Raw genomic sequence first — 22,647 nt, 5'->3', positions numbered from 1 at the left:
ATAATTGTAATTAAAAACGTAAAACTACTGCAACAAATGAAAACACGTGAACATATATTTAATGACTAAATGGTAAAGCTAGTTTGAATCTAAATAGAAATACATAGTACATATGGAAACAGAGATATGGAAACGCATATAAGAGCAAGAACTATTTTAATTAACATAAACAAAGCATAACAAATACAATAACAAAATGACACTTTAAGAGTGCAGAGAAATAAAACATAAATTTATAATGAAGAAAAGAAAACACCTCAAGAAACACAAAGTAAGGAATAAATAATTTCAAATTTATACACACATAAAATATTTTAAAAATGTTGAATAAAAGGCGATTCTATAATTTTGAAAAACATCTGTTAATTTTTGATTTATTTTGATTTTGAATTTGCCCAATCAATGTAGTCCCCGCCCAGGTGCTAAATAGACTAGACTAGACTGCAGGGAATTTCTTATGACCGATTGACAATTGGCATTTGGGGTAAGATTTCTTTAATAATTTGCATATTAACGCAATAGCATTATATTTATTAACCTAAATAAAGTCACAGAAAGTGTTCAATAAGTCAACAGGTTAGCAGTGAATCAAGTTTCCTCAAGTTATATTATAAATTAGTTTGCATACAATATTTATGAAAAACAACAACACCAAACAATTCAAGAAGTAAACTTTAATAGCTTACACATTTCAAAGAAATATATATATATTTTAAATAAATTTAAATATCAACATTATAAGCTTTACCAGCGAAAGAAAAGAAAGTATTTGAATGGCTAACATTGGCGTGGGAATTATCAAAAATAACTGAGGGAAAGTATATAAAAATGCTAAGCTTTAAGGTAAATCTAAAATGAAATATCTATACAAAATATATAAAAAGAAACAAATTAATAAATTATAATATAGAGAACACAGCGGAACGGAAGCAGCATTCACATGCAGATAAGATACATACGTCTTAAGTATAAATGCATATATATATCTATATATATGTGTATATATATGAATATCTGATAAATGAGAAATTGCAAAAACTGATATAATTATACATAAGTAACAAGAAGTAAAACAAAATATAAAGAGAAAGAAATTAAACTAATAAAGAGAATTATTCTGAGAAATCTAAAACTACTGAAAAATATTTGAAATTTTACCAAAAAAAAATTAGACGATGCCCGCGACTTCTTGTGGCTACCGCATTTTAGTGACGAACCTCATTTGTTTAATTTGTACAATTAATGAATGGCAATCATCAAATCAGTCTCACACCCTCCAGACTTCAAAAGCTTGCCTTTAAGGGCCAGCGAATTGTGGAGTTTTCTCTCGAATGGCCAGCGGGAATAATTTCCAATCAGCTGCAATTTTGAGTACACCACAACCCGCTGCCGTGTTCAAAATGCGACATTAAATCCTTTTAAAAAGCTGTCTGTTTCGGCTACACCTTCCCATTTTCTTCATGCTGGCCTCAAAATCTGCCAACTTGTCAATTGCAGATATCAGTCTGACGCATATTCTCTAGACCTCTGCTTCTGACACAATGATGTGTCATCAAAACTTTGCCTTCAAAGATGTGGCGACCTTTTTCTCATCTGATCGATATTTCCAGAAGAGGTTTGTTTTGAGAACGACGTCATATGTTTCCGGCCACGTCTTAGACTTTATGCTTGCCTACGATGTCAGTTACATCCCACACAAGAACCTTCTATTACAACTCATATTCAAGCAATACAATTTATTTGAGGGGTTACTTTTTGGGTGGGTCGGTATTTATACGTTATAAGGGTGAAATGGTTTTAGGCAAATGTATGTAAGAGGCAGAAGGCGTGCTACAAGCTATTGTAGTTTTGGCCAAGAGATATATACATAGCACGCAGGTAAAATTGATGGGCGATAATACCTAGTGGGTCTTGAAGGATCATTGAAATGAAGATGATTTAAAAGAGGAAGAACCTTTTGAATTGAACAGCATTGAATTATGAATACGGCGTATTAAGATTTATTAAAGCTATAGGATAGAATGTTGATTTTCATGTGTTTTGCTTTGTTAAGAGTCTCACAAAATCTGTCTATACAAGAACAAAGTGTTTAAAAGTTTAAAATGACATCCATGATAATACATGTGTAAATTATCCATGTCGTTGTCAAAAATGAGCGTTGATTTAATCAAGAAATTTGTAACAATATAGCTTGTCTTGATCAAAAAGAGCTCTTCATGATTGCACAACAAATGCGAACCGCAGTTAATGAACGGATCTGAAAATACCCATGTAGATGTACTATCTATTTTTACAGCCCTTGCCTCGGCGATTGCATATGCGCACTTGTCTTTCGGTAAGGCGCGAGAACTGTGCTCCATATACAAGTTACCAGCATCAGAGAACTCCGCACCGACGATCAGTTGCCTATGCACAGTCAAAGTGATTGCACGCGCAGCGGCCATAGACGACGTCTAAAACAACCGGAATTTAGTGCAGACTCCGAGAGATTCAAGCATCAGTGAGAGATAAAAACTAAGTCAATCTTTCAGATACGAAGCGCAGAGCCATAGCCAAGTGTGACCTCGTTTAATACCAGAGAAATGACAAGAATACAAACTGGTGAGTATCATCGGAGCATGATCCGCTATTGATAGAGAGTGGAGAGGAGGACAGCGCGATTGTGTTGATGCGATTGCAGTCATTAAAAGGCGGCGCCTATCTCGTTATCATTATACATTCGAGAGTAAATAAACTTTTCCATTAAACTATAAAATCGCCGGGACGAACATTAACGCTGGTGCTGCACAGTTCTCGGTAGCATTACACCCAATCTGCTGGGCCGTACACTTACCCATGAGCACGTGGCTCTGGACTTTGAGCACTTTTATAAGCCACCACCGGCGGATTTCGAGAATGAATTACAGCAAAAGATTAGCATGGCAACGCTGGGCTACGTTCGCTTGTACCCCTATTCGAGCAGGGAGAATGTGCGCTTTTACGACGAGGAGGCTCTGGAAGCATCTAGAAAGGATGTTCTTCTCTATAAGAAGCATGGTGGCGGCGCCATCGTCGAGAACAGCAGCTATGGACTGAAACGCAATCTGGAATTCATTGTGGACTTGGCCAAGACAACGGGTGTGCATTTCATTGCTGGCACCGGCCATTATATACACGCTACTCAGGATGCCACGCACACAAATCTGACAGTCGAGCAGATGACTGATCTCTACACTAGGGATATTCTTACTGGCATCGATGTGAAAGGTCGCACTGTGAAATGTGGTTTCATTGGCGAGGTGGCCAGCGTGTATCCTGTACAAGGTGAGCAGTAGATCGTCCAACTGCATGCTGATCCTACCTTTTGACTTTACAGAGTTCGAAAGACATGCCCTTCTTGCCGCCGGCGAGATCCAGGAGGTTTTGGGCTGTGGCGTGTCACTGCATCCCCATCGTGTATCCAAGGCACCGTTTGAAATCATGCGCCTCTATCTTGAGGCCGGAGGGCATGCTAACAAATGTGTCATGTCCCATTTGGATCGTAAGCAGTTGCTTTTGCATCATGGACTTCTTCTAACGATTCTTCCCTTTTAGGCACAATTTTCGACATGGACGAGCTACTAGAGTTTGCCAAGTTAGGCTGCTACTTGCAATACGATCTCTTTGGCACAGAGTGCTCCTACTATCAGCTTAATTCAACAGTGGACATGATTTCAGATGGCCAGCGCATCGAAAATCTCATCAAGTTGATCAATGAAGGACTCGTTGACAGGCTTCTCATGTCGCACGACATACACACAAAGCATCGCCTTGTAAGCCACAATGTTGTTGTGCTTATAAACACATAATTATATCTCAATCAATTTCGCTTTAATTTAGACTTCCTACGGTGGACACGGCTACCATCACATTCACATGAATATTCTACCACGCATGTTCCAGCGCGGCGTAACCCTCGAGCAGGTGGAGCAAATGACTGTCACCAATCCGGCAAACTGGCTGAGCTTCAATGCTTAGAAAGATTTTAAGTGAACTTTGCACCACCGTTTGCGGATAAGAGTCTGTTTTGTTTCCATATTTAATTTTGACCATTTGTTTGCATCTCTGTTTAGTGGCTTGTTTTGTTCACGTTATGATAAGATAAGCTATGTTGTTTTTGAGAGCCCAAAATAAAAAAATTGGGTGTCTTAAAATATGTTTATTTATACTGTGCTTATCTATTATTTTCAGCAGAAATGTTCGATAGCAAGTAAGTTAGCAACCAGGTTAAGATTCAAAGGCAGTTCAAAAAGTCTTCTGATAAACAATTAATTAGTATTGATATATAGGACAAAGATCGTGACTGTTAACACTTAGAACTCAAACTTTGTGGGTTCCATCTTCTCTCAAGATCTGGACCTGGATCTTAAAATTCAGATCTATATAGCGAAAAGAGTTCTAATCCTGTAGATTGACAAGATTACTTTACGTTAACAATTTCCTAGAATGCCTGTTTCTGCTAATATACCCAAAATACAAATTTACCGGATAAATATTTATGGATCATCTGTGCAAAATTACTACAATATTTATGTTTCTCCCATTGGCCATGAAAATAATTTTGTTCTTAAATATGCGTAACACTAGCACGCAATTTCTTATCGATCACCCCTAGACTCGCAATATTACCCACCAAAATTGTTTTGGCAGAGAAAACGAGAAACGAGAGCCTCTATTGACGGTGCTAAAATACCAAATACAATAATCGTTGTCGTTGTTATTCATTAATGGTTACAAAACGGGGCTTATCAGCGGTCGCCAAGCCTGATCTCATAAAATGCCTGGTCTATCGACACAAAAGGTGCCGTTTTATGATCATATATATATATATATATTATTTTTTGTGCTCCTATTGAGGGTATAATAGATTGTTCATGAATCGTGTTTCATATGTTTGATCATTAGGACTGCTCGTAAATCTATATATTTCCAGGCTTGGAGCTGGCTTGATGTTGCTGTTCTTGATGTGATCCGTACTTATCATGAAGGGAAATTTGCCCTTACCAGCCTTCTCTCTCATATAGATGACAAGCAACCATCAATCCAATTCAGAATTGTATATAGAAAGTGTTCTTTCTTAAATATCTATTTACAACATACTTAACATTACAACTTACTTAAACCAACATTTAAGTAAAATTATATCTGCAGCGGACTAATCAATAATATTTCATATAATGCGCTATATTTCTGCAAGTGTATTTGGTGTTCGGTATTCTAAAGATGTATGTTCTTTTGTGTTTCAGTTGATTTGCTTTTATAAATGTATATAAAGTCTTCTCATTCCGTGCAGTTGTTCGCGTCTGCTCGTAGTCACTAGTGGCACCACTCAAATTAATTAACCGGAACCGGGATAACTAAAGCGGAATATCGCCAATATGTCACAGCCAGGGCAAGGGAAAGGGGAGACGCAGAATGGCAAGAACGGCCCAGCAGCTAATAAAGCGAATGGCGCCTTGGAGAGCAGTAAATCGGAAATAGTGGCTCCATCAAGCAGAACGCGGCATGTCTCGTGCGGAGGTGAGGAAGTCGTTGATCCCTTCTGTGATCCCAAAAATCCGCGGCGCATTTCTTTCCATGATGTTACATCGGCCGCCTTTTTGATAAAAGGTGGAGTGGAGCGCACCCCATGTCCAGTAAGTGATCAGATGGAGTCCAGAGTGTAGCCTAATGATTCATTTGCAGAGGTCCACATCGTCAGACACATATGGCATGGATTTATATTTGAAAAAGGATTTTTTGCAATATACAGGCAGGTAAGTCGGTGCTATTAATATACCTAAGGAACTTGATACTAGGTATCCATTTGTCGCGAAATCTTTTAATTTCTAAAGTCTTGCTTAAAAAATGAGTGATCTAGCCGGGTGGGCCCGACTAGAGGGAACCCTGTATTCAGGGTCAACCACGCTCTCGCATTGCAAGTTATGCTCTTTGTGCAGCTGGCTCCATAAGAAAAGCCATGCTTTAAAGACTTCGGTGCCTGCATTCCATAATATAAGTATGCTTTGGGGCTTGATAAACTCGAATATATATCAAAGAACAGGACATGCCTTTATGTTAAAGGTGAAATATTTGTATAACTTTCACATCTTCTGTATATTATATATTCTGAAACCGATATGTATCGTTACTATTATATTAATTTGCGTATGATAGACAAGAATATATATGTGATATTTCATCTACATTCAAATCATCATACCATGTTTTAACCATTTTAATGGGTGCAGGGTATAACTTATAGATGTAGGTCCAAAGTACTCAAACGGAATTTTCTTGTTTATAGAACTCTATAATATTAACATAGTACATATTAATGTGTTTTGTCTGGAATGAGATTTTCCGTTTAGCGATAAGTTTTACACAACTAATGGGCGCATATTAGATTGATAGAAACACCGAAATCAATGATCGATTGTGCTTTCTATTATTTTTAATTTTATAATAACTCTTGAATTAACAGTTAAGCTAACTGAATTAATTAAAACGTTTTTTCTTCCATTGGCTGAAGTGTGTTATCAAATAAAATACTCAATAATAATCGCGTAATTGAATTCGATTCGAATTTAGAAAATATTAAACACTTACTCCGATAAGATTGCATTAAGTTGATTTTATAATAATGATTAAGTAATTTTTTGCTAATTAGTTTCGCTTAGTAGGCGTGGCACGGCATTATCAATTGCCTAATACGTGCCGACAAAATAACTGGGAAACCACGCACCTATCTGCAATTCAATTTTCATTGTAGCTTTAAAGAGCGGGGAGCGAGGTATACACTTCTCTGCCTGTCTGAGGAGCAAAAACGCGTGGGAGTAATCAGTGCCTCGTTGGGAAATCATGCTCTGGCACTGTGTTACCATGGCTGGAAATTGTCAATACCTGTTACCGTGGTGATGCCAAAAGCAGCTCCGATCATGAAAATACAAAAGTGTCGCAATTACAAAGCTCGCGTGATAGTTGAGGGTCAGGATATGGGAGAGGCTAAATCGTTGGCCATGCGCATGGCACGAGAACAACAACTGCTATATGTAAATGGCTATGATCACCCGCACATTATGGCCGGACAGGGTACCATTGGCCTAGAAATTCTGGAGCAGGTGCCCGAGCCAGATGCAGTTGTGGTGCCGGTGGGCGGTGGCGGACTTATCGCAGGCATTGCGACAGCTGTTAAAGCGCTCTCGCCGAAAACAAAAATAATTGTAAGTACACAAATATACTTGACACTTGTTCAATGGGCAGGCAAAACTTTCCCCAGGGTGTTGAATCAGAGAAGTGTGCGAGCTTTACACGCGCAATGGAACATAAAGGGCCCATAAGCACGCCCATCAAAAACACGTTAGCTGATGGCTTGGCCGTTCCCAAGGTCGGAGTTAACGCATACGCCACAGCATTGCCACTAATTGATCGCATGGTGGTGGTGAAAGAGGAGTGGATAGCGGTGGCCATCTTACGTTTGGTGGAGGAGGAAAAGTGCGTGGTCGAAGGTGCTGGCGGTGCTGGACTGGCTGCCATACTTGCTGGCCATCTGGATGATCTAAAGGGCAAGAGGTGCGCCTCTCCATAGCTTCTTCATAATGATTAATATCTGATTTGATTTCCGCAGAGTTGTGGTGCTGCTCTGCGGTGGTAATATAGATACCACAGTCTTTGGGCGTTGTCTGGAGCGTGGGCTGGCAGCTGAGGGTCGTTTGGTCAAGTTCAATGTGGAGGTCAGTGATCGTCCTGGAGGCATAAATGACCTATGCGCTCGGCTTGTTCGCGTAGGAGTATCAATCAAGGACATTATGCATGAACGTGCCTGGCTACGCGATGTTTATACGGTGGAGGTCAAAGTGGTCTGCGAAACTGTGGACTGGGCGCACAGTCTAGAGCTGAAGAACGAGCTTAAGAAATTCTATACCAAAGTGGAGTTTTCCGACGTCCCTTTGGCAATTAACAAAAAGCTTTAGATAAACTTTATATTTATAAATATACTATTTTGAACATTTTTTTTTTTTAACTTTTATTGCAGAAAATTTGCAGTAATGCAATTATTTGAGCTTAAACTTAGAGCTTGAATGTATATTAATAAAGTCGTAAACTTAGTAGAAATGTAAATAGCATTAAATAAATATACAATTTGATAAAAAGCCAATCCAAGAGCCCATAACGGAACAGGATATAGCAAGACTGAATAATATACAAATGTTTCAACTTAAATACCAACAACTAAAATAATAAATTCAAGAACATAAGCTAGGAGTTCATCAAGCACACGTTGAGTTTCCAAAAGTTCTCTGGCTTCTTTTACTGCTGTTTTTGGCACAATAAGGATTCGTTACGACAAATTAGACAGGATCACGCAAATGCATACACACATACATACATACATATACACTCAAGCAGGCACACATATATGTAGAAATGTACAATTAAACGACTATAAAATATATGCGAATTTATATAAATATCGTTCATGTGCTAAAAATATATATGTTTATATAGGTAATTATTATCTTATTATGTACGTATACTATATATTTTATAAATACAGGCATTTCGTTGCTTAGTTCTAAAAAGTTTCATACTTTAAAAGCGCCTACTAAGAACTATATTGAGTATGCTTTAGAAATAATTACAGCTGTTGATTGTATTGTATTGCTGCTACGCTCAGTGACTATTTTCCAGGCGCAGGATAAGCGCATCGACCACGTTGTAGATCTCATCAAAATGCGGACGAGACTCGACATCAGCAGCCCAGCACTTAAGCATGAGACGGTACATTTCCGGCGGCGTGTTCTCCGGGGTAGGCATTCGATATCCTGAAAGTGTAAAAGTGCAATAAAAATCACACAAAAACATCATATTAACAAGTTTTCACAAAATGTGGCTTACAAAATTATTCTCTTTCACCTAATTTTAAGTTTATAGCATCAACAAAAACTCGTTCAATGTCTGGTAAAAATATTGGTTACACTTTAGCACACCTAACTGCCTGCCTATGATAATGGGGAAATTAAATGTATGCAAAGAAATTTAATTTGTAATACTCTCGACAAGGGTATACAAAAATGTACTCATAATTTAGAGGATATTCTTAAGTATTGCATATCCGCAATTCTCTTTTTTTGATTTAGGGTACGGATATAAATATATATGGTACGGATATATTCCTATTTGTTATGTTTATTTACATAATTTAATTATAGCCGTTCTCAATTAATTATCTCAAGGCGATTTATTCTGATTAATAAGAGTTGTGCTGACAATATACTGTACCTGTATCGATGCGTTCTCTGGCACGTGAATTGCTCATTCCCGAATATGGAGTATCACCCTTGGAGAATATTTCCCACATAAGAATGCCATATGACCAAACATCGCAGAGTGATGTGTATTTGCCAAAGTTAAGCGCTTCGGGGGCAGTCCACTTAACTGGTATTTGCTTCATGCCGTCAGACACTATTTTAATAAGAATAAATGTAGTTGAATGGCTTGAACATCAGTTTGGGACAGTTGTTGTACGCACCTATGTATTCTTCTTCTTCGCGCGACATACCAAAATCGGATATTTTTACGCTATGCTCGAAGTCCACAAGACAATTTCGAGCCGCCAGATCGCGATGTATGCAGTTCTTGGATTCGAGATATCGCATGCCTTAAATCGATATCTCGGTTAGACAAATTAGCAACTAGGTAGATGTGTAAGTTTTACCTGCAGCCGCATCTCTACACATTCCCATCTGCTGGCGTGTGGACAGAGCATTAGAGTTTTTGCGCAGATAGTTTAACAAGGAGCCACCTAAAAATTATGTTTTAAATATCGTTTAAATATCGTTACCTAATTTAAATCAATCAAAAATATAGGTAAGCACATTTACTTACCAGGCACCAGTTCCATGACAATCATTATAGGTTGTTTTTGCACACAAATGCCAATGAGCTTGACAATATTTGGATGATCATATTGTTTCAGGATGCGACCTTCCTGCAAGAACTTGCGCTTCTGTTCGTCGGGTAAGGTCATGCGGCAGGTTTTAACAGCCACATCCTGTTTCGTAGATTTCAACTTGGCCTTGTAGACATCTCCAAAATTTCCCTAGGCAAATTACATTTTAATTAGTTCCTATTGCAGATCGATTAATAAATGTGCGTATACCCTGCCGATCTTTTCCAGGAGAACCACATCGTCGTTGCTTAGCTCCCAGCGCTCTCGACACACGGGTCGTCGCAAAATCGCGCCTGATTTAACAGTTACCGGCAACTCTGAATGATACTGATGCATTATCAGCTCTTGTATGCTGGGAAAGGGCGGGCCCTCGAACCGAAAGTGTCCATCTCCAGTCGTCTGCACTATGAAATGTTTGTGGCCATTCCAGCAGACGCTCAATACAATTTGGCTCTCCTCGTTGCGTATGGTTTCGCGCACCAGGAAGTCACCATCGTTGTTCAGCAGACGGACGACCTCCTCGCGTGGAAGGACGCCATGGAACCACTCCTCCTCATATAGTGGTCGATTCGTAGATAGAGAGAGCTGAAAGCAGTATGTTAGCAACGATTAGTTAAATTCATTTTAGCAATATATCTATTCTCAGGTTAGTCAAACATGCAAAGCACAAATAAGATATTTAGCACGCCATTTCCATTTCCATTTTCACTGCCCAAACGGAAGTGTGTGGGTGGAAATATCTCTGACGAGCGTGCAGAGGCATTAAATGCCAAAAAAAGCATTATTCAAACAAACATATATAAGCAAAAAATACAATTTAATTACAGTTTGATGCATAAAAAAATGAAAAATGGTTACTACGTCCAAAACACAATGACATGTTTACGTTCAAGGCCTTCGAGTCACTCACAAACATTTTCGATTTAGGTCGATTCCTGCGCGCCGGTGGCACTGGGCGACCCGCAAAAACCATAGGCTCAAAGATTGCACTATCTGCAGTGCCATTGCCATTGGCACTAGATTGTCCACTACAGCTGTGGCTTTCGCCGGAAGCGGTGCTACTCATGTTGAGGACGCAAGCTCAACTATTTGCGCAATACTCTTGATACCAAGGCAAAACACGCGCGCACTCTATTTATATTAGAAGAAAATTATTTCCAACTTTTCTCTGGCCAAGCAGACGCCAAACATTTCCACCTATGTACCATATACAAACATATATATGTATGTATTTAGGTATATGCTTAACAGATAAAACGTCTGACGCTAAACGTCTTGGCTGCACGCGAGATCTGAGAAAACTGATTCAAATATTTGTACTGCGTCCATGCTCTTAACTCTTAAACGTGTTCCTCTCTTGATACGCACAAGTATATTTAGCAGTATATTCAAGGGTCTTTCGTCAAGTTAACAAAAATTTTAGTGAAATGAATTATTTTCTCGGTCCAAATTTGGGTGTTGTTAAACATTTTGTGTTGAAGAAGTCTTAGAAAGGAAGAAGGCATGTTTAACGACAGTAATAAAGTAAAAAATAGTTGTTTTTTTCTCTTAAATTTTAATTAATTAAGGCTACTTGTTTTGTTTTTTTTTTCGGAATTTTTTTTATATACATCTGTACTTTATAAGCGGTCCTCGCTCGCATTTGCGTTCGCGTGCTCAAAATAATAAATTGTAAGAGTGCGCAATGTGTTTTATTTTTGATATCTTTTGTCAAGCTTTTTCTACGCACTCAATATTGAAAGCGAAAGTTGAACAGAAAATTGAACATGCAAATCAATCAACATGCAGGCTGCGACTACGAATAGATCAGGCGAGGTGGAGTGTCGCTCTCTAGCGACAGTGCTTATTAAGATACTGTTGGAGGCTTGGCCTGGATGTGGATCTCGACCTTGGCTCGCTACTCACACTAGCCGCCAAGCTGGGCACACAATAGCAATGCTCCTTTATGCTGAGTACATCGTCGCTGCTGCTGTCGTCGTTGGCGTCGTCCTCTTCATCGTCCAGTTCCTCGGAACTGTGCACTTCAAAAGATCGCTCATTTTGGCAGGACATTCGCTTGGCTTTTGCTTTTGTTTTCTGAGCCGGTGCTGGACAGCTACAGAATTGCTCCAGCCCGGCCTGCTCTAGTGGATTTGTCTCGAACTCCTTGGCAAAGTCAAAGACGCTTTTGCTGGGATGAATGCGTCGGCGCTTAGTACATTGCTTGCAGGGCTTGGAGCGCCTCATCTGGAAGCTGAGCAGTTTGGTACGGAATGTGTTTCGTATGGCTTTCGATTTCTTTTGTATTTTTGGCACTTTGAATTTCAGTCTTGAGGTTTCCTTGGCCGGCGTCGTTGTCGATGTGGTTGTTATGGTCGTTGTTATGGTGCTGGTGATAATTGTCGATTGGCAGGGATCACGATTGTTGTTGTTATTGTTGTGAATGCTGTTACTATTACTGAGTTGAGTGTGAGATTCACTGCTATTAGAAAGTTGGCTCGGCTCTCTTGGTTGTCTTGAAGTATCTGGCTTCTCGTTAAGAGTCGCATTTTTGGTCATACGTGCTAGTGGGCTTTTGGAGAACTCCCTAATGTTGCTTATTATGTTACTAATGGACTTTTGCGTGAAGGACACTGAGCGTTTTTTGGATTGACCACCCTCTTTGGAGCTTAGCTGCGAGGAGCGGCACTCCGAGCTAGAGCTGGAGCTGCGGTTGGCCTGCATACCGGTATCCGGGTCATCCTGGCGTGATTGCACAGGTATATCATCGGCGCTCTCAATGGCATTTACATCCCCTGCGGTTGTGGGCTGCATACTACGCTTTAAGCGATCGTCCAGTACGCGATTTAGCTCGTCAATCTGGTCCAGGTGCGCATCGATAGAGCCTTGTGGCGCTGGCTGTGATTCGTTTGATTCAACTTGATTGATTTCAATCTCAATTTGATGACGCTTTACTGCCAAATCATCACTTTCACTGACAATGCTGTCTGCATCTGCATCGACTAGAGCGCTTGGGGGTTTGTTGTCCAATTCCAGGTCCGCATAGATGTGGTTGTTGTTAGTGTTAGTAATGGCAGCATTGGTTAATTTGTTTAAGGGCGTGGGTTCGGTCGAAGCCACTGGCAACGGCTCAAGCGGCTGGTCGTCCTCGCCCAAACACAACATGGAACATTGCGTGCGCCGTAAACGAGGCAGCGCCGGCGGTGTCGCGCTCAACACAATCTCCTCACCGAGATAGTGTACGCTGACCGTCAGACGCAGTGGGTTAGTAACTGGCTCGTAACGTGCAGGACTACGCGCATCCGTAATTACCGACAGCGATCCCAGGCTTTGTGAGCGGGGCTGCAGCTTTGAGAATCTACCTTGGCGCGCTCTTGCCATAGGCGTAGTGGGCTGTGGAGTTGATTTGCGCTTGAAATGGCGACCTCGTCCTCGCAGTAGAGTGAGAACGCCACCACGCCGCATCAGCTCGTTCATTATACCCAGGCCTGGAGAGTTAGTGGAATTGGAGCGCTGTTGCAGCGTCGCATATTCATCAGTATGGGTTACATTAGTGGATTGTGTGTATATTTGTGTGTATGGATGTGTAGAAGAGGGCGGCATCCAGAGAGATAGAAATAGTTTCATATGTCATACGATTAGTCGATCATTGATGCTGACCCAAACCACTACGACTTAAAGCTAACCATCGCCCATGTTAACAGGAAATAAAACCTACCTGTTGCTCATTGTTAAAGCCATGCTCGATAAAGTTCTGCTCTAGAGACAAATGATCATCGCAGCCGGACGGCAGCTCCTCGCAGCCCACCTCGTTCAGTGCGCACTTGATCATATCAACCAGTTTTTGTTTTTGCTTCTCTTGGCAGCGCAGCGCATTGAGGTCCTTCGACTGGCGACTGCAAATGTGGAATAAACAGTTGGGTTAAAATCTTTGATGACCTTATGTTGTTAGCTACATACTTCTGACTATCTTTATTCGACTGTATGCCATTGGATGCGCTGCTGCCGTTGGATATGACGCTGCCATTGGCTACCGGCGAGCCGCCATTTACATGCTCAATCATCTTCAGTTGTCTCTCCTGACACTCCTTCACTGCCGACTCCAGCTCCACCAGGCGTGTACGAAGCCAATCAACAGTTAGATTGTCCACGGTCAAGGTGCTTGCTGTTAGCTTGCCAGGTATATCCTCGATGAGTGTTTCATCAAATTGGAAGAGCAAGGGCGTTGTGGGTGAAGTTCTGCGAGTAGGAACGAAGAATAATATATTAGTTATAGCTAGCTTATAACTTCACGTTTAGCTTGCAAGTTAAAAATGATGATGAGAGAGAGTTTATTTTATACGTTCCACGGGCAAGCCCGGAGTATACGCGCTAAGATTGAGCTATATTGTAAATTCAGTATAATATTTACTTGTGTTTCTCTGTAAATTCGCCATACTCCTCCGTCGGGTTAATGCTGCTTATCACAGTGTCGATGCGTTTTTGTATCTCTTTGAATTTGTCGGCTGTCAAATCGCCATGCTGTGCCGCTTCCAAAAGTATGTTGCGCCATAAGAGTATAAAGCTCTCCTGGACTGACTGCTGATGTTCTAGCAGACCCGGCAGCAGCACTGTGCGAAAGTCCTTTTCCACTTCTATGGCCTCCGTGATGGACAGCACGTACTCATTGTGTGTTAGATGTAATTTACGGCAGGCTTTTTGATATTTGTCCCGCACGTCATCCAGCTTGCGACCGCTTCGGCCTGGTGCTGTTAAAATAAATTGCTCGAATACTAATACCCTTGCCAGTGCACACAACGCCAGGGGGGCACTCACCTTTTATGTAGTGCTCTTCAAAGCGCGTGCGCAGCGCCTTGTAACCCTCCAAATGTTTTTGGTATTCGCTTTTCTTTCGCACAACTTCGTCTGTAAGCTGCAATGCATACAAAAAGAACGAATGGTGGTCTTAAGCATGGCTGATTGAGAGGCTTACAAATAGGAACATGCAATGGCTGTGCCTATGATCTAATTTTCAAAGAGTTTGGTCAGTTACGTCAGTTACTATCTACAAATTACTATATGTAAATATGGAAACAGGGTCTATTACAGGGCTGTTTAATGCACTTTTTCTTACGTGTGCGAGCACTGTCTCTGTCATTTTCCATCGATCGCGCGCTCTCTCTCTCTCTCGCTCTGTCTATCTCTATTTCAAATGTACAGTGAAGTGACTGGCCAAAGGACACATGACTGCCACAAGCAGCTGAGCCAACATCCGTTAGCATTGCCAACAAAGTCAATTGCTTAAGTAATGGCAACAAAGTGCAGTTAGACCACGTCTGCAGCAACATTGTTGCTGCCTCAAAAGCTGCTGAGTCAATATGATGCCGTAGCATAAACAACTAGCCAGCAGCATGGCAAGCAGACAAGAACACCTGAGTTCGGGCATTATGCTCCGCACTATGTTTAAAAGCGGGTATATACCTTTTTTGGTACGGTGGCACGCAATTCCAGCTGTAGTAGTACGAACAGGGTATTTGATAAGACAGTATCCTAAGCCATTACCACGTGAGCTTGTGCAACATTTTGGACTTTGGCACTAAATGCGGAAGACAGCAAATGTTAATTAAAGAGTCATTTTCAACATAAAATGACTTTCAAGCTAGCCACAGACACATACACATACATTTCATTAGCAATTAAATTCAAATTCAATTTTGCCAGCTATAACAATACTTGAGTACAATAGGTAGAAATAAATAAGTACTACTGTAGGGATGACCATTCGATGGCCTTCACAAGCACTTGAGTTCTTTATGTTCATATTATTTTATTTAGAGAAATTGGTGAACAAGCGTAAACTTATGATTATTGTACATTTTCCGACATGTATTTCAAAGACAACGAGCAACAGCGAACACATCTTTTCATTGACTCTTCTAGCTTACAACTGAGCTTCTCCTTCTTGTATTTTTATCGATAAATCTATCGTTGATTAAATATCCATAGCAGGGTTGCATATGATAAGTGATTTTATATTACCAAATGAGTATAATGCCAACATTATACTCGCCTGTTTAATTTAACTGATTGTAAGTTCGACCACTCCTAGTTCTGTTTCCAACTCCTACACTCGGCCATCCTGACTCTTCATTCGACCCGAATGACGACTCTTCTGTTAAATTAGCATTTGGCTCCCATTTTTTCATGTATTCTGCTACAGTTGTAGTTTTCCCTGGACCTTCGTGGTCGCCTACCTTTTCTACGTCATATCTACCATGGTTTTGAATCTTTACTATTTTATATGGACCAAAGAATTTAGGTTTCAATTTTAAACCAGTACCATACTGTGTTCTCTTAATGGCTACAAGTTCGTTTATTTTATAATTGGACTCTTTTTTGCGATGTTTATTAAAAGATTTTCGGTTTTCCTGCTGTATTTTTGCTATATTTTGCCGCGCTTCTTTACGAACTTCTTCTCTTTCGTTACTTAGCTCCTCTATAGCAGCTTCTTCTAATAGTTCTTGCAAGTCCGATATTCTTTTAAGTTTCATCTCCACACCAGTCAACAATCTAAACGGTGAAACTTTAGTGCTTCTTGGCGGCGTACTGTTGATTGTTTGTTGAACGATATCAATATGCTTATACCAGCTACAAGGATTTTCACGACATAGTTTAGACAACATTGGTATTACGATTTTGTGTATACGTTCTACCTGGCCGTTTCCTCTTGGAACTCCTGTAGCTATCGTAAGATGCTGTATACCTTCTGTTTCACAGTACTCCTTGAACAGGTTTGAAACGAAAGCTGCACCCCTATCTGATATTATGCGCTTAGGATTTCCAAACACTGCTGCCTGCCGTCTTAGTCGATCTACAACTCCTTCTGCGGTGGTATTTTTTGTTGGATAGAGCCAAACAAATTTTGAAAACGCATCGACTATCACTAGAATATAGTTATAGTTTTTACTTGTCTGTTCTATTGGACCGACATGATCCACATGGTACGTGCCTAAGGGCTTGTCTTCTTTGTCAATTGGTGCCAAAAACCCTTCTTTCTTGCCTGATTTGCTCTCAGATATTATGCATTCTACGCAACTTTTTACAATTTTTGGCACTTTTGACGATAGCTGCGGAATATAGAATGTCTTCTCGATTGCTTCTTGAGTTCGTTTTGCTGAGAAATGCCCTTGCTTGTGTGCAATTCTTATGATTTCGTCTTCCATCAGCGATGGTACTACTATAAGTTCCTTGATGGGATCCTTGTATAAAATACCATGCCTAACATAAAAATCTTCGTATGTGCTACAATCCAAAACAGTTAGCACCGCTCGGACCCAATCATCTCTCGCTTGTGCTTGCTGCAATCTGTGCTGCAGTGAGTCTTCAAGCATAAGACAGGATACGCGGCTTAAAGCATCAACATGCCTCATTTTGCTGCCATTTCGATGCTCAATACTGTAGTCAAAATCTTGAAGGAAGAGTGCCCAACGCGAGACTCTCAATGGAATATCTCCACGTTTTTTTATGGTCAAAGCGAAAGCGTTACAGTCGGTCACAATCTTAAATTTTATGCCAAGTAAGTAAACGCGCCACTTTTTCAAGGCCTCGACTATAGCCAGCACCTCAAGCTCATAAGAATGATACTTCTCTTCTGAGGGTTTTGTTTTCCGACTTAAATATTGAATTGGATGCAACAATTGATCGTCCGAGTCTTTTTGCAAGAGTACACCACCATAACCATTCATTGAGGCGTCCGTATGCACTTCAGTCTTGGCTTTCGGATTATATAATCGCAATACTGGAGTACTAACTAATGCTGATTTTAATTGCCTGAATGCGACTAGTTGTTCTTCATCAACTTTAAATTGCACGTCTTTCCGTAACAAATCGGAGAGCGGTTTGGCTATCAGCGCATAGTCTTCTACAAAGCGCCTAAAGTACGATGTTAATCCGAGAAAACGCTGCAAACTCTTTCGGTCATGCGGTATAGGAAAATTTTGAACTGCCTGGGTTTTTCTTGCAGATGGTCTTATTGTGCCTCCCTGTATAACGTACCCTAAAAAGTCAACTTCCTTCATGAGAAACTGGCACTTGCTCCACTTAATACGCAAGTTAAACTCTGCTGCTCTGTCCAGTACGCGCTTTAACTTTTGGATACCTTCATCTATATCCTTGGAGGGAATTATAAGATCATCCATATAAGTTACGACTGTACCATCCTGTACCAGATCTACAAGAATTGCATGAATGAATCTGGAAAATACAGCTGGGGAGTTCGATATTCCAAAAGGGACGAACAGGAATTCATATTGCCCTGCACTTGTTACAAATGATGTAAATTTTCTCGAATTTGGCTCAATTGGAACATGAAAAAATCCGTTTGCGAGATCAAGTGTAGTAAACACACTTTGGCCCTGCAATCTCTCAATCACATCGTCTATTAAGGGCATTGGAAAATTGTCCCTCGCGATCTTTTCGTTTAGACGCCTGTAGTCACAGCACAATCTTTTGGTACCATCTTTTTTCGGAACGAGGACAACAGGAGATGCATACTCCGATGTACTTGGCTGTATGATCTTTTCTTCTAGCCAAGTTTTGATTTGCGAATCGACAATAGACTTGTCCGCATGTGATATGCGCCTTGGGCGTTCGAAAACTGGACGCTCATCATTTAACAAAATTTTCATTTCAATTGGACATTTCTTCTTCATTTCAGGTGAATAGTTTTTAATTATTGCTTGAACTGCGTCTGCAACAGGTTTTTCTAAGTGATGTAGATCGATCTCAGCCTCCTGATTTTCTGCAAAAAAACATACATCTTTGAATTCTTGTAAAAGCTCTATGTCTGGCTTCTTATTTTCGACAGTATCTTCTGTTATTGTTGATGTCTTGTCAATTACTCTCTCGTTTGCATTGTCCTTCACTTTGGGTCGAAATTCTACGAAATTTTCCGATACTATTAAGTCCGCTTGCTTCAATACGCTGTTTCCTATTACAGCTGAGTATTGGATGTCGTCTCTGCTCGTAACATGAAAGGTTATATCCAGTAAGATACCATCAACTTCGACTTGAGTGACAAAGCTTCCCAGTGTATTTAGCTCACTATTACAGATACCAACAAGACACTGTTTTTCATTATTCAGTTCAACTTTTCCTAGCTCTTTAAGGATATCATCGCGTATCAGACAGAGGTCACAGCCTGTATCGATTAATGCAGAGAAGCATATGTTCTTACAAGACAACTCCTTAAAAATGCATTTTCCACTACTGTTGGCCTTGTTTATCATCGTGTTCGCATTTTGGCCTTCTTTCTTCTCCACTGCACGCGATCCTGAACAGTTAGCTGCCTTATGCCCTGGTTGAGCACACTTGTAACATTTTATTGGCTGTCTACATTCTCTGGCTAGATGTGATGGATCGCCGCATTTGAAACATTTCTTAATTCGTTCTTTATTCAAGTCAGGTTTCTTTTCTTCGGTATCGTTATGCATCCTACCCGTATTAGACGCTTGAGGGCGACTACTACGGATTTTCTCATATACCTTGATTTGTTCTTTTAGTTGCTGCAGAGTCTTGGCCTGATACAGATTACTTTTGTTACTCCTCGAGTCAGGTATTCCCTCAATAAAATATTCTATCAGGCTTGAGTCATCCAGGTTAAGAGGTCCGCCAATTTCCATAAGGCTATACAGATATTCTATATAATCTTCACCTTGACGCTTACGCCTATTCCGCAACATGCGGTGGACGTCTATTGATGAAACTACCGTCCCAAATTCTTCCAATAGCGCTTGCTTTAAAGATATCCAATCTGAAATTCCATGCTGACTGCGCACGAATAATTTTGCTGCACCTTTTAGTAATTGCTTTGAGTAAATAAATTTCTGAAGGTCGTTCCACTGCACTGCCAAAGCGTTATCTTCAAATTCATGAATCCATTTTTCAACAGCTGGTTGATTTGACCCATTGAATTGCGAGAGTGAATCTTCAATGTCGCGTAATGTAAACGTTGTTCGGACTATCTGCATTGGTGAGCTTTGACGGGTATGAGCCGACCCAGCATCGTCATACTCAGATTCATTATCGTCAACCTGCAACCCATAATATTCTAAAAGTCGGTCTTGCAAAGTTTGCTTTCTACCTGTTGTTACCAAACTAAGTGCCGATAACTTTTCTTTTAATTCGTTAACTCTTAACGCCAAAATTTCGTCTCTGTTCATTTTGTTATCGTCGTTGCTCGCTTTTCACAATGCTTAAAATTGAATCTTACAAATAAACAATTCAATGTACTTAACTTAATGGTATAAGTAATTAAACTCTTATGAATCAAATTTTAGTTTTTTTTTTTCAGCAACTTTAGAAATTATTAAATTATTATATTCGTCTGTCTTAACTTATACTTTCACTTTGTGTTTGCTTACACTTAATTTCTTCTTTGTTATAATTTGATTCTTTGAAAATTTTTTACTGATTTAACACTCTTTACTCAACAACTAGTTAATTATTTTCATATAATGACGAAATAACATACTCTGTTGTTGATCTGTAACTTGATACACCCTGTGATCATCGTTGTCGTGTTGAAGCACGTTCCAGTCACACGCTCTTTTATTGAAAGATTCCGCGCTCTTCGCTCTTCGCCTCTTTGATCTGCAACTTCTTATTTCATCACGAAGTGAAAATTTTGCGCTATCCAGCCTTTGCTACGCAGAATTTAAAACATCGCCTTCTCGCTTGCGCTTATCGACCACTGTCACGCAATACACGACTGTTTGTCTCGCTCTTACTAGAGCTCTCTAGGCATACTTCGCCGCTGTCGCCATTAATCCTAGACGATTCTTGACTTTTTCCATTTTTTCCAGGGCATACGAATTTTAATGAATTTTCATGCACCCGCTTCGTTTTATGCTCCGATTAATAGTCTTGCATACGTTTGTACTCGTTAATCAATTTACGAATTTCACAATTTCTGTCTATCCCACTTCTGACACCAAATTTGTAGGGATGACCATTCGATGGCCTTCACAAGCACTTGAGTTCTTTATGTTCATATTATTTTATTTAGAGAAATTGGTGAACAAGCGTAAACTTATGATTATTGTACATTTTCCGACATGTATTTCAAAGACAACGAGCAACAGCGAACACATCTTTTCATTGACTCTTCTAGCTTACAACTGAGCTTCTCCTTCTTGTATTTTTATCGATAAATCTATCGTTGATTAAATATCCATAGCAGGGTTGCATATGATAAGTGATTTTATATTACCAAATGAGTATAATGCCAACATTATACTCGCCTGTTTAATTTAACTGATTGTAAGTTCGACCACTCCTAGTTCTGTTTCCAACTCCTACACTACTACTACCCAAAAATACTTGACCTACTTTGATAGCAATATATATGGGTAGAAGCATCTGAAGCTTGTTGATCTATAAGCTTTTATCATAGCTTACTATAGCTTGTTTATGTTTTATCAAAAAAAAAGAGATGCTTATAAGAACTTTTTTTCTTTCGAATTCGCAATATCTTGTGGCTACAAGTAGTTGGTAAGTGGTTAATCAACTTTCAATGAGAGACGCCGATAACTTGTGCAGCTGTGGCTGCTAATTTGCCTAAAAACTTGTTGGTGCTTAGAAAGAAACTCAAGCACAGTCAGTCCGAGACATAGATATATATATGTATATATAGTCGTATATACATATACGAGGAGCGTGTTACTTGGAACAAACGGCAAACAGCACAAAAAAGAAGCAGACAAAAACACAACTTGAAAGTGGGTCACGCGGCGCGTATTTTTTATTTCTGACCACGCTGAGAAGTCAATAGATATACGGGCTGTGTATATTTGGCCGCGCCCCCATGCCGTCGCACCCAGCTTCGCACATTGTTTACAAATGACTGCCAATTTTCCTGCGTCTTCGCAAACAGTTCTGCCAAGGAAAGTTGCTGCTGGGCAGCTGCGCCACCTGCGCCACTTTCTTTACTTTTCCCACACCACTGAGCGGCTCAACAGCTGATACCAGTTCCCAGTTCCCAGTTCCCAGCTCGCAGCTCGCGGCCCAAATGTGAGTATATTTTCTACATGCGTATTTATTGCTGAGACAACGCATGGCATATACATTTTGATTCTGCGAACATATGCAAATGCGGCGATGACCTAATGGAATCTGTGACAAGTTGTGCCAACTGCCACGTTTTGCCTTAATCAGCTCTATTCGGCTTTCTGTTCTCTGTGCTGTTTTTCATGCCCTCTAGCTATTGAAAATGGCTACAAAAGGGGTATTTTGACTTATAACAATGCACGTAATAGCCAGAAGAAGGCTCCACAGACCCCCTAAAACATGAACATGCCCCTGATCATATTCAATATCCCACTCGATCTTCCCATTTCAGTAAGTCTATCTGTCCGATCGCAGTGATTTTAAGAGCTACAGATCTCATGTGGGCCTCCTATTAAAAGCGGAGATCAAGTTATTTTTTATCTTACCCCGTTGCTACAAAAACGATTAGTAGCGATTGGTTTTCTTTTTTTTGCAAATAGGTTATCTCGTAGTCGGGCACTCCCGACTGTAGCATTTTTATTTCTTCTGCTGCTGTTGCCGTTTTCGTTTTGACGAAAGCGAAATTTTAAAATATTTGCAAAAGCTGTTGTATTTTGTAAATGAAATGGCAAATAACTAACGAAAGGTGTTCAACTAGGAGTTCATATGAAAAATTAAAATCAAATTAAATTTAA

General features: G+C 40.1%; 3 protein-coding genes across 7 annotated transcripts in view; 2 read left to right on the top strand and 1 right to left on the bottom strand.

The window, feature by feature from the left end:
• The first annotated feature begins 2,399 nt into the window (after positions 1 to 2,399).
• Positions 2,400 to 4,172, top strand: LOC6629587 (phosphotriesterase-related protein). Its single transcript, XM_002052958.4, has 5 exons — positions 2,400 to 2,601; positions 2,791 to 3,303; positions 3,356 to 3,520; positions 3,574 to 3,791; positions 3,859 to 4,172. The coding sequence occupies exons 1-5, from the start codon at positions 2,583 to 2,585 to the stop codon at positions 3,994 to 3,996; spliced, it is 1,053 nt and encodes a 350-aa protein (XP_002052994.1). The 5' UTR covers positions 2,400 to 2,582; the 3' UTR covers positions 3,997 to 4,172.
• Positions 4,173 to 5,312: 1,140 nt separating this feature from the next.
• Positions 5,313 to 8,009, top strand: Srr (Serine racemase). Its single transcript, XM_002052959.4, has 5 exons — positions 5,313 to 5,654; positions 5,704 to 5,774; positions 6,770 to 7,220; positions 7,277 to 7,569; positions 7,625 to 8,009. The coding sequence occupies exons 1-5, from the start codon at positions 5,397 to 5,399 to the stop codon at positions 7,968 to 7,970; spliced, it is 1,419 nt and encodes a 472-aa protein (XP_002052995.1). The 5' UTR covers positions 5,313 to 5,396; the 3' UTR covers positions 7,971 to 8,009.
• Positions 8,010 to 8,017: 8 nt separating this feature from the next.
• FER (tyrosine-protein kinase Fer) overlaps positions 8,018 to 22,647 on the bottom strand; it is a 33,112-nt gene continuing 18,482 nt past the window's right edge. The window contains exons 1-12 of one of the 5 annotated variants that reach the window (XM_070207733.1): positions 15,389 to 15,454; positions 14,744 to 14,840; positions 14,340 to 14,676; positions 13,889 to 14,167; positions 13,647 to 13,824; positions 13,241 to 13,441; positions 10,160 to 10,534; positions 9,886 to 10,099; positions 9,716 to 9,802; positions 9,530 to 9,658; positions 9,280 to 9,462; positions 8,023 to 8,822 (exon numbers count right to left, since the gene is read on the bottom strand). In XM_070207733.1, coding sequence (XP_070063834.1) covers positions 8,671 to 8,822; positions 9,280 to 9,462; positions 9,530 to 9,658; positions 9,716 to 9,802; positions 9,886 to 10,099; positions 10,160 to 10,534; positions 13,241 to 13,441; positions 13,647 to 13,824; positions 13,889 to 13,992 — 1,623 coding nt within the window. In that variant the 5' untranslated portion in view covers positions 13,993 to 14,167; positions 14,340 to 14,676; positions 14,744 to 14,840; positions 15,389 to 15,454 and the 3' untranslated portion in view covers positions 8,023 to 8,670. Of the gene's footprint in view, positions 8,823 to 9,279; positions 9,463 to 9,529; positions 9,659 to 9,715; positions 9,803 to 9,885; positions 10,100 to 10,159; positions 10,535 to 10,859; positions 11,055 to 11,854; positions 13,442 to 13,646; positions 13,825 to 13,888; positions 14,168 to 14,339; positions 14,677 to 14,743; positions 14,841 to 15,388; positions 15,455 to 22,647 lie in introns of those variants that run through there. The other 4 variants (XM_002052960.4, XM_015171785.3, XM_015171786.3 and 1 more) reach the window with 4 other exon arrangements.

This window comes from Drosophila virilis, chromosome 2 (genome assembly GCF_030788295.1).
Source record: "Drosophila virilis strain 15010-1051.87 chromosome 2, Dvir_AGI_RSII-ME, whole genome shotgun sequence".
Lineage (NCBI taxonomy): Eukaryota > Metazoa > Arthropoda > Insecta > Diptera > Drosophilidae > Drosophila > Drosophila virilis.
This window is presented reverse-complemented; position numbering and strand designations above follow the sequence as displayed.

Bases quoted from the DNA above. Each gene is read 5' to 3' on its own strand.
- LOC6629587 (XM_002052958.4), top strand. The intron at 3,304-3,355 runs GTGAGCAGTAGA...TTGACTTTACAG, and splicing joins CAGCGTGTATCCTGTACAAG to AGTTCGAAAGACATGCCCTT. The intron at 3,792-3,858 runs GTAAGCCACAAT...GCTTTAATTTAG, and splicing joins TACACACAAAGCATCGCCTT to ACTTCCTACGGTGGACACGG.
- Srr (XM_002052959.4), top strand. From the start codon at position 5,397: ATGTCACAGCCAGGGCAAGGGAAAGGGGAGACGCAGAATGGCAAGAAC. The intron at 5,775-6,769 runs GTAAGTCGGTGC...TTTTCATTGTAG, and splicing joins TTTTTGCAATATACAGGCAG to CTTTAAAGAGCGGGGAGCGA. The intron at 7,221-7,276 runs GTAAGTACACAA...AACTTTCCCCAG, and splicing joins CGCCGAAAACAAAAATAATT to GGTGTTGAATCAGAGAAGTG.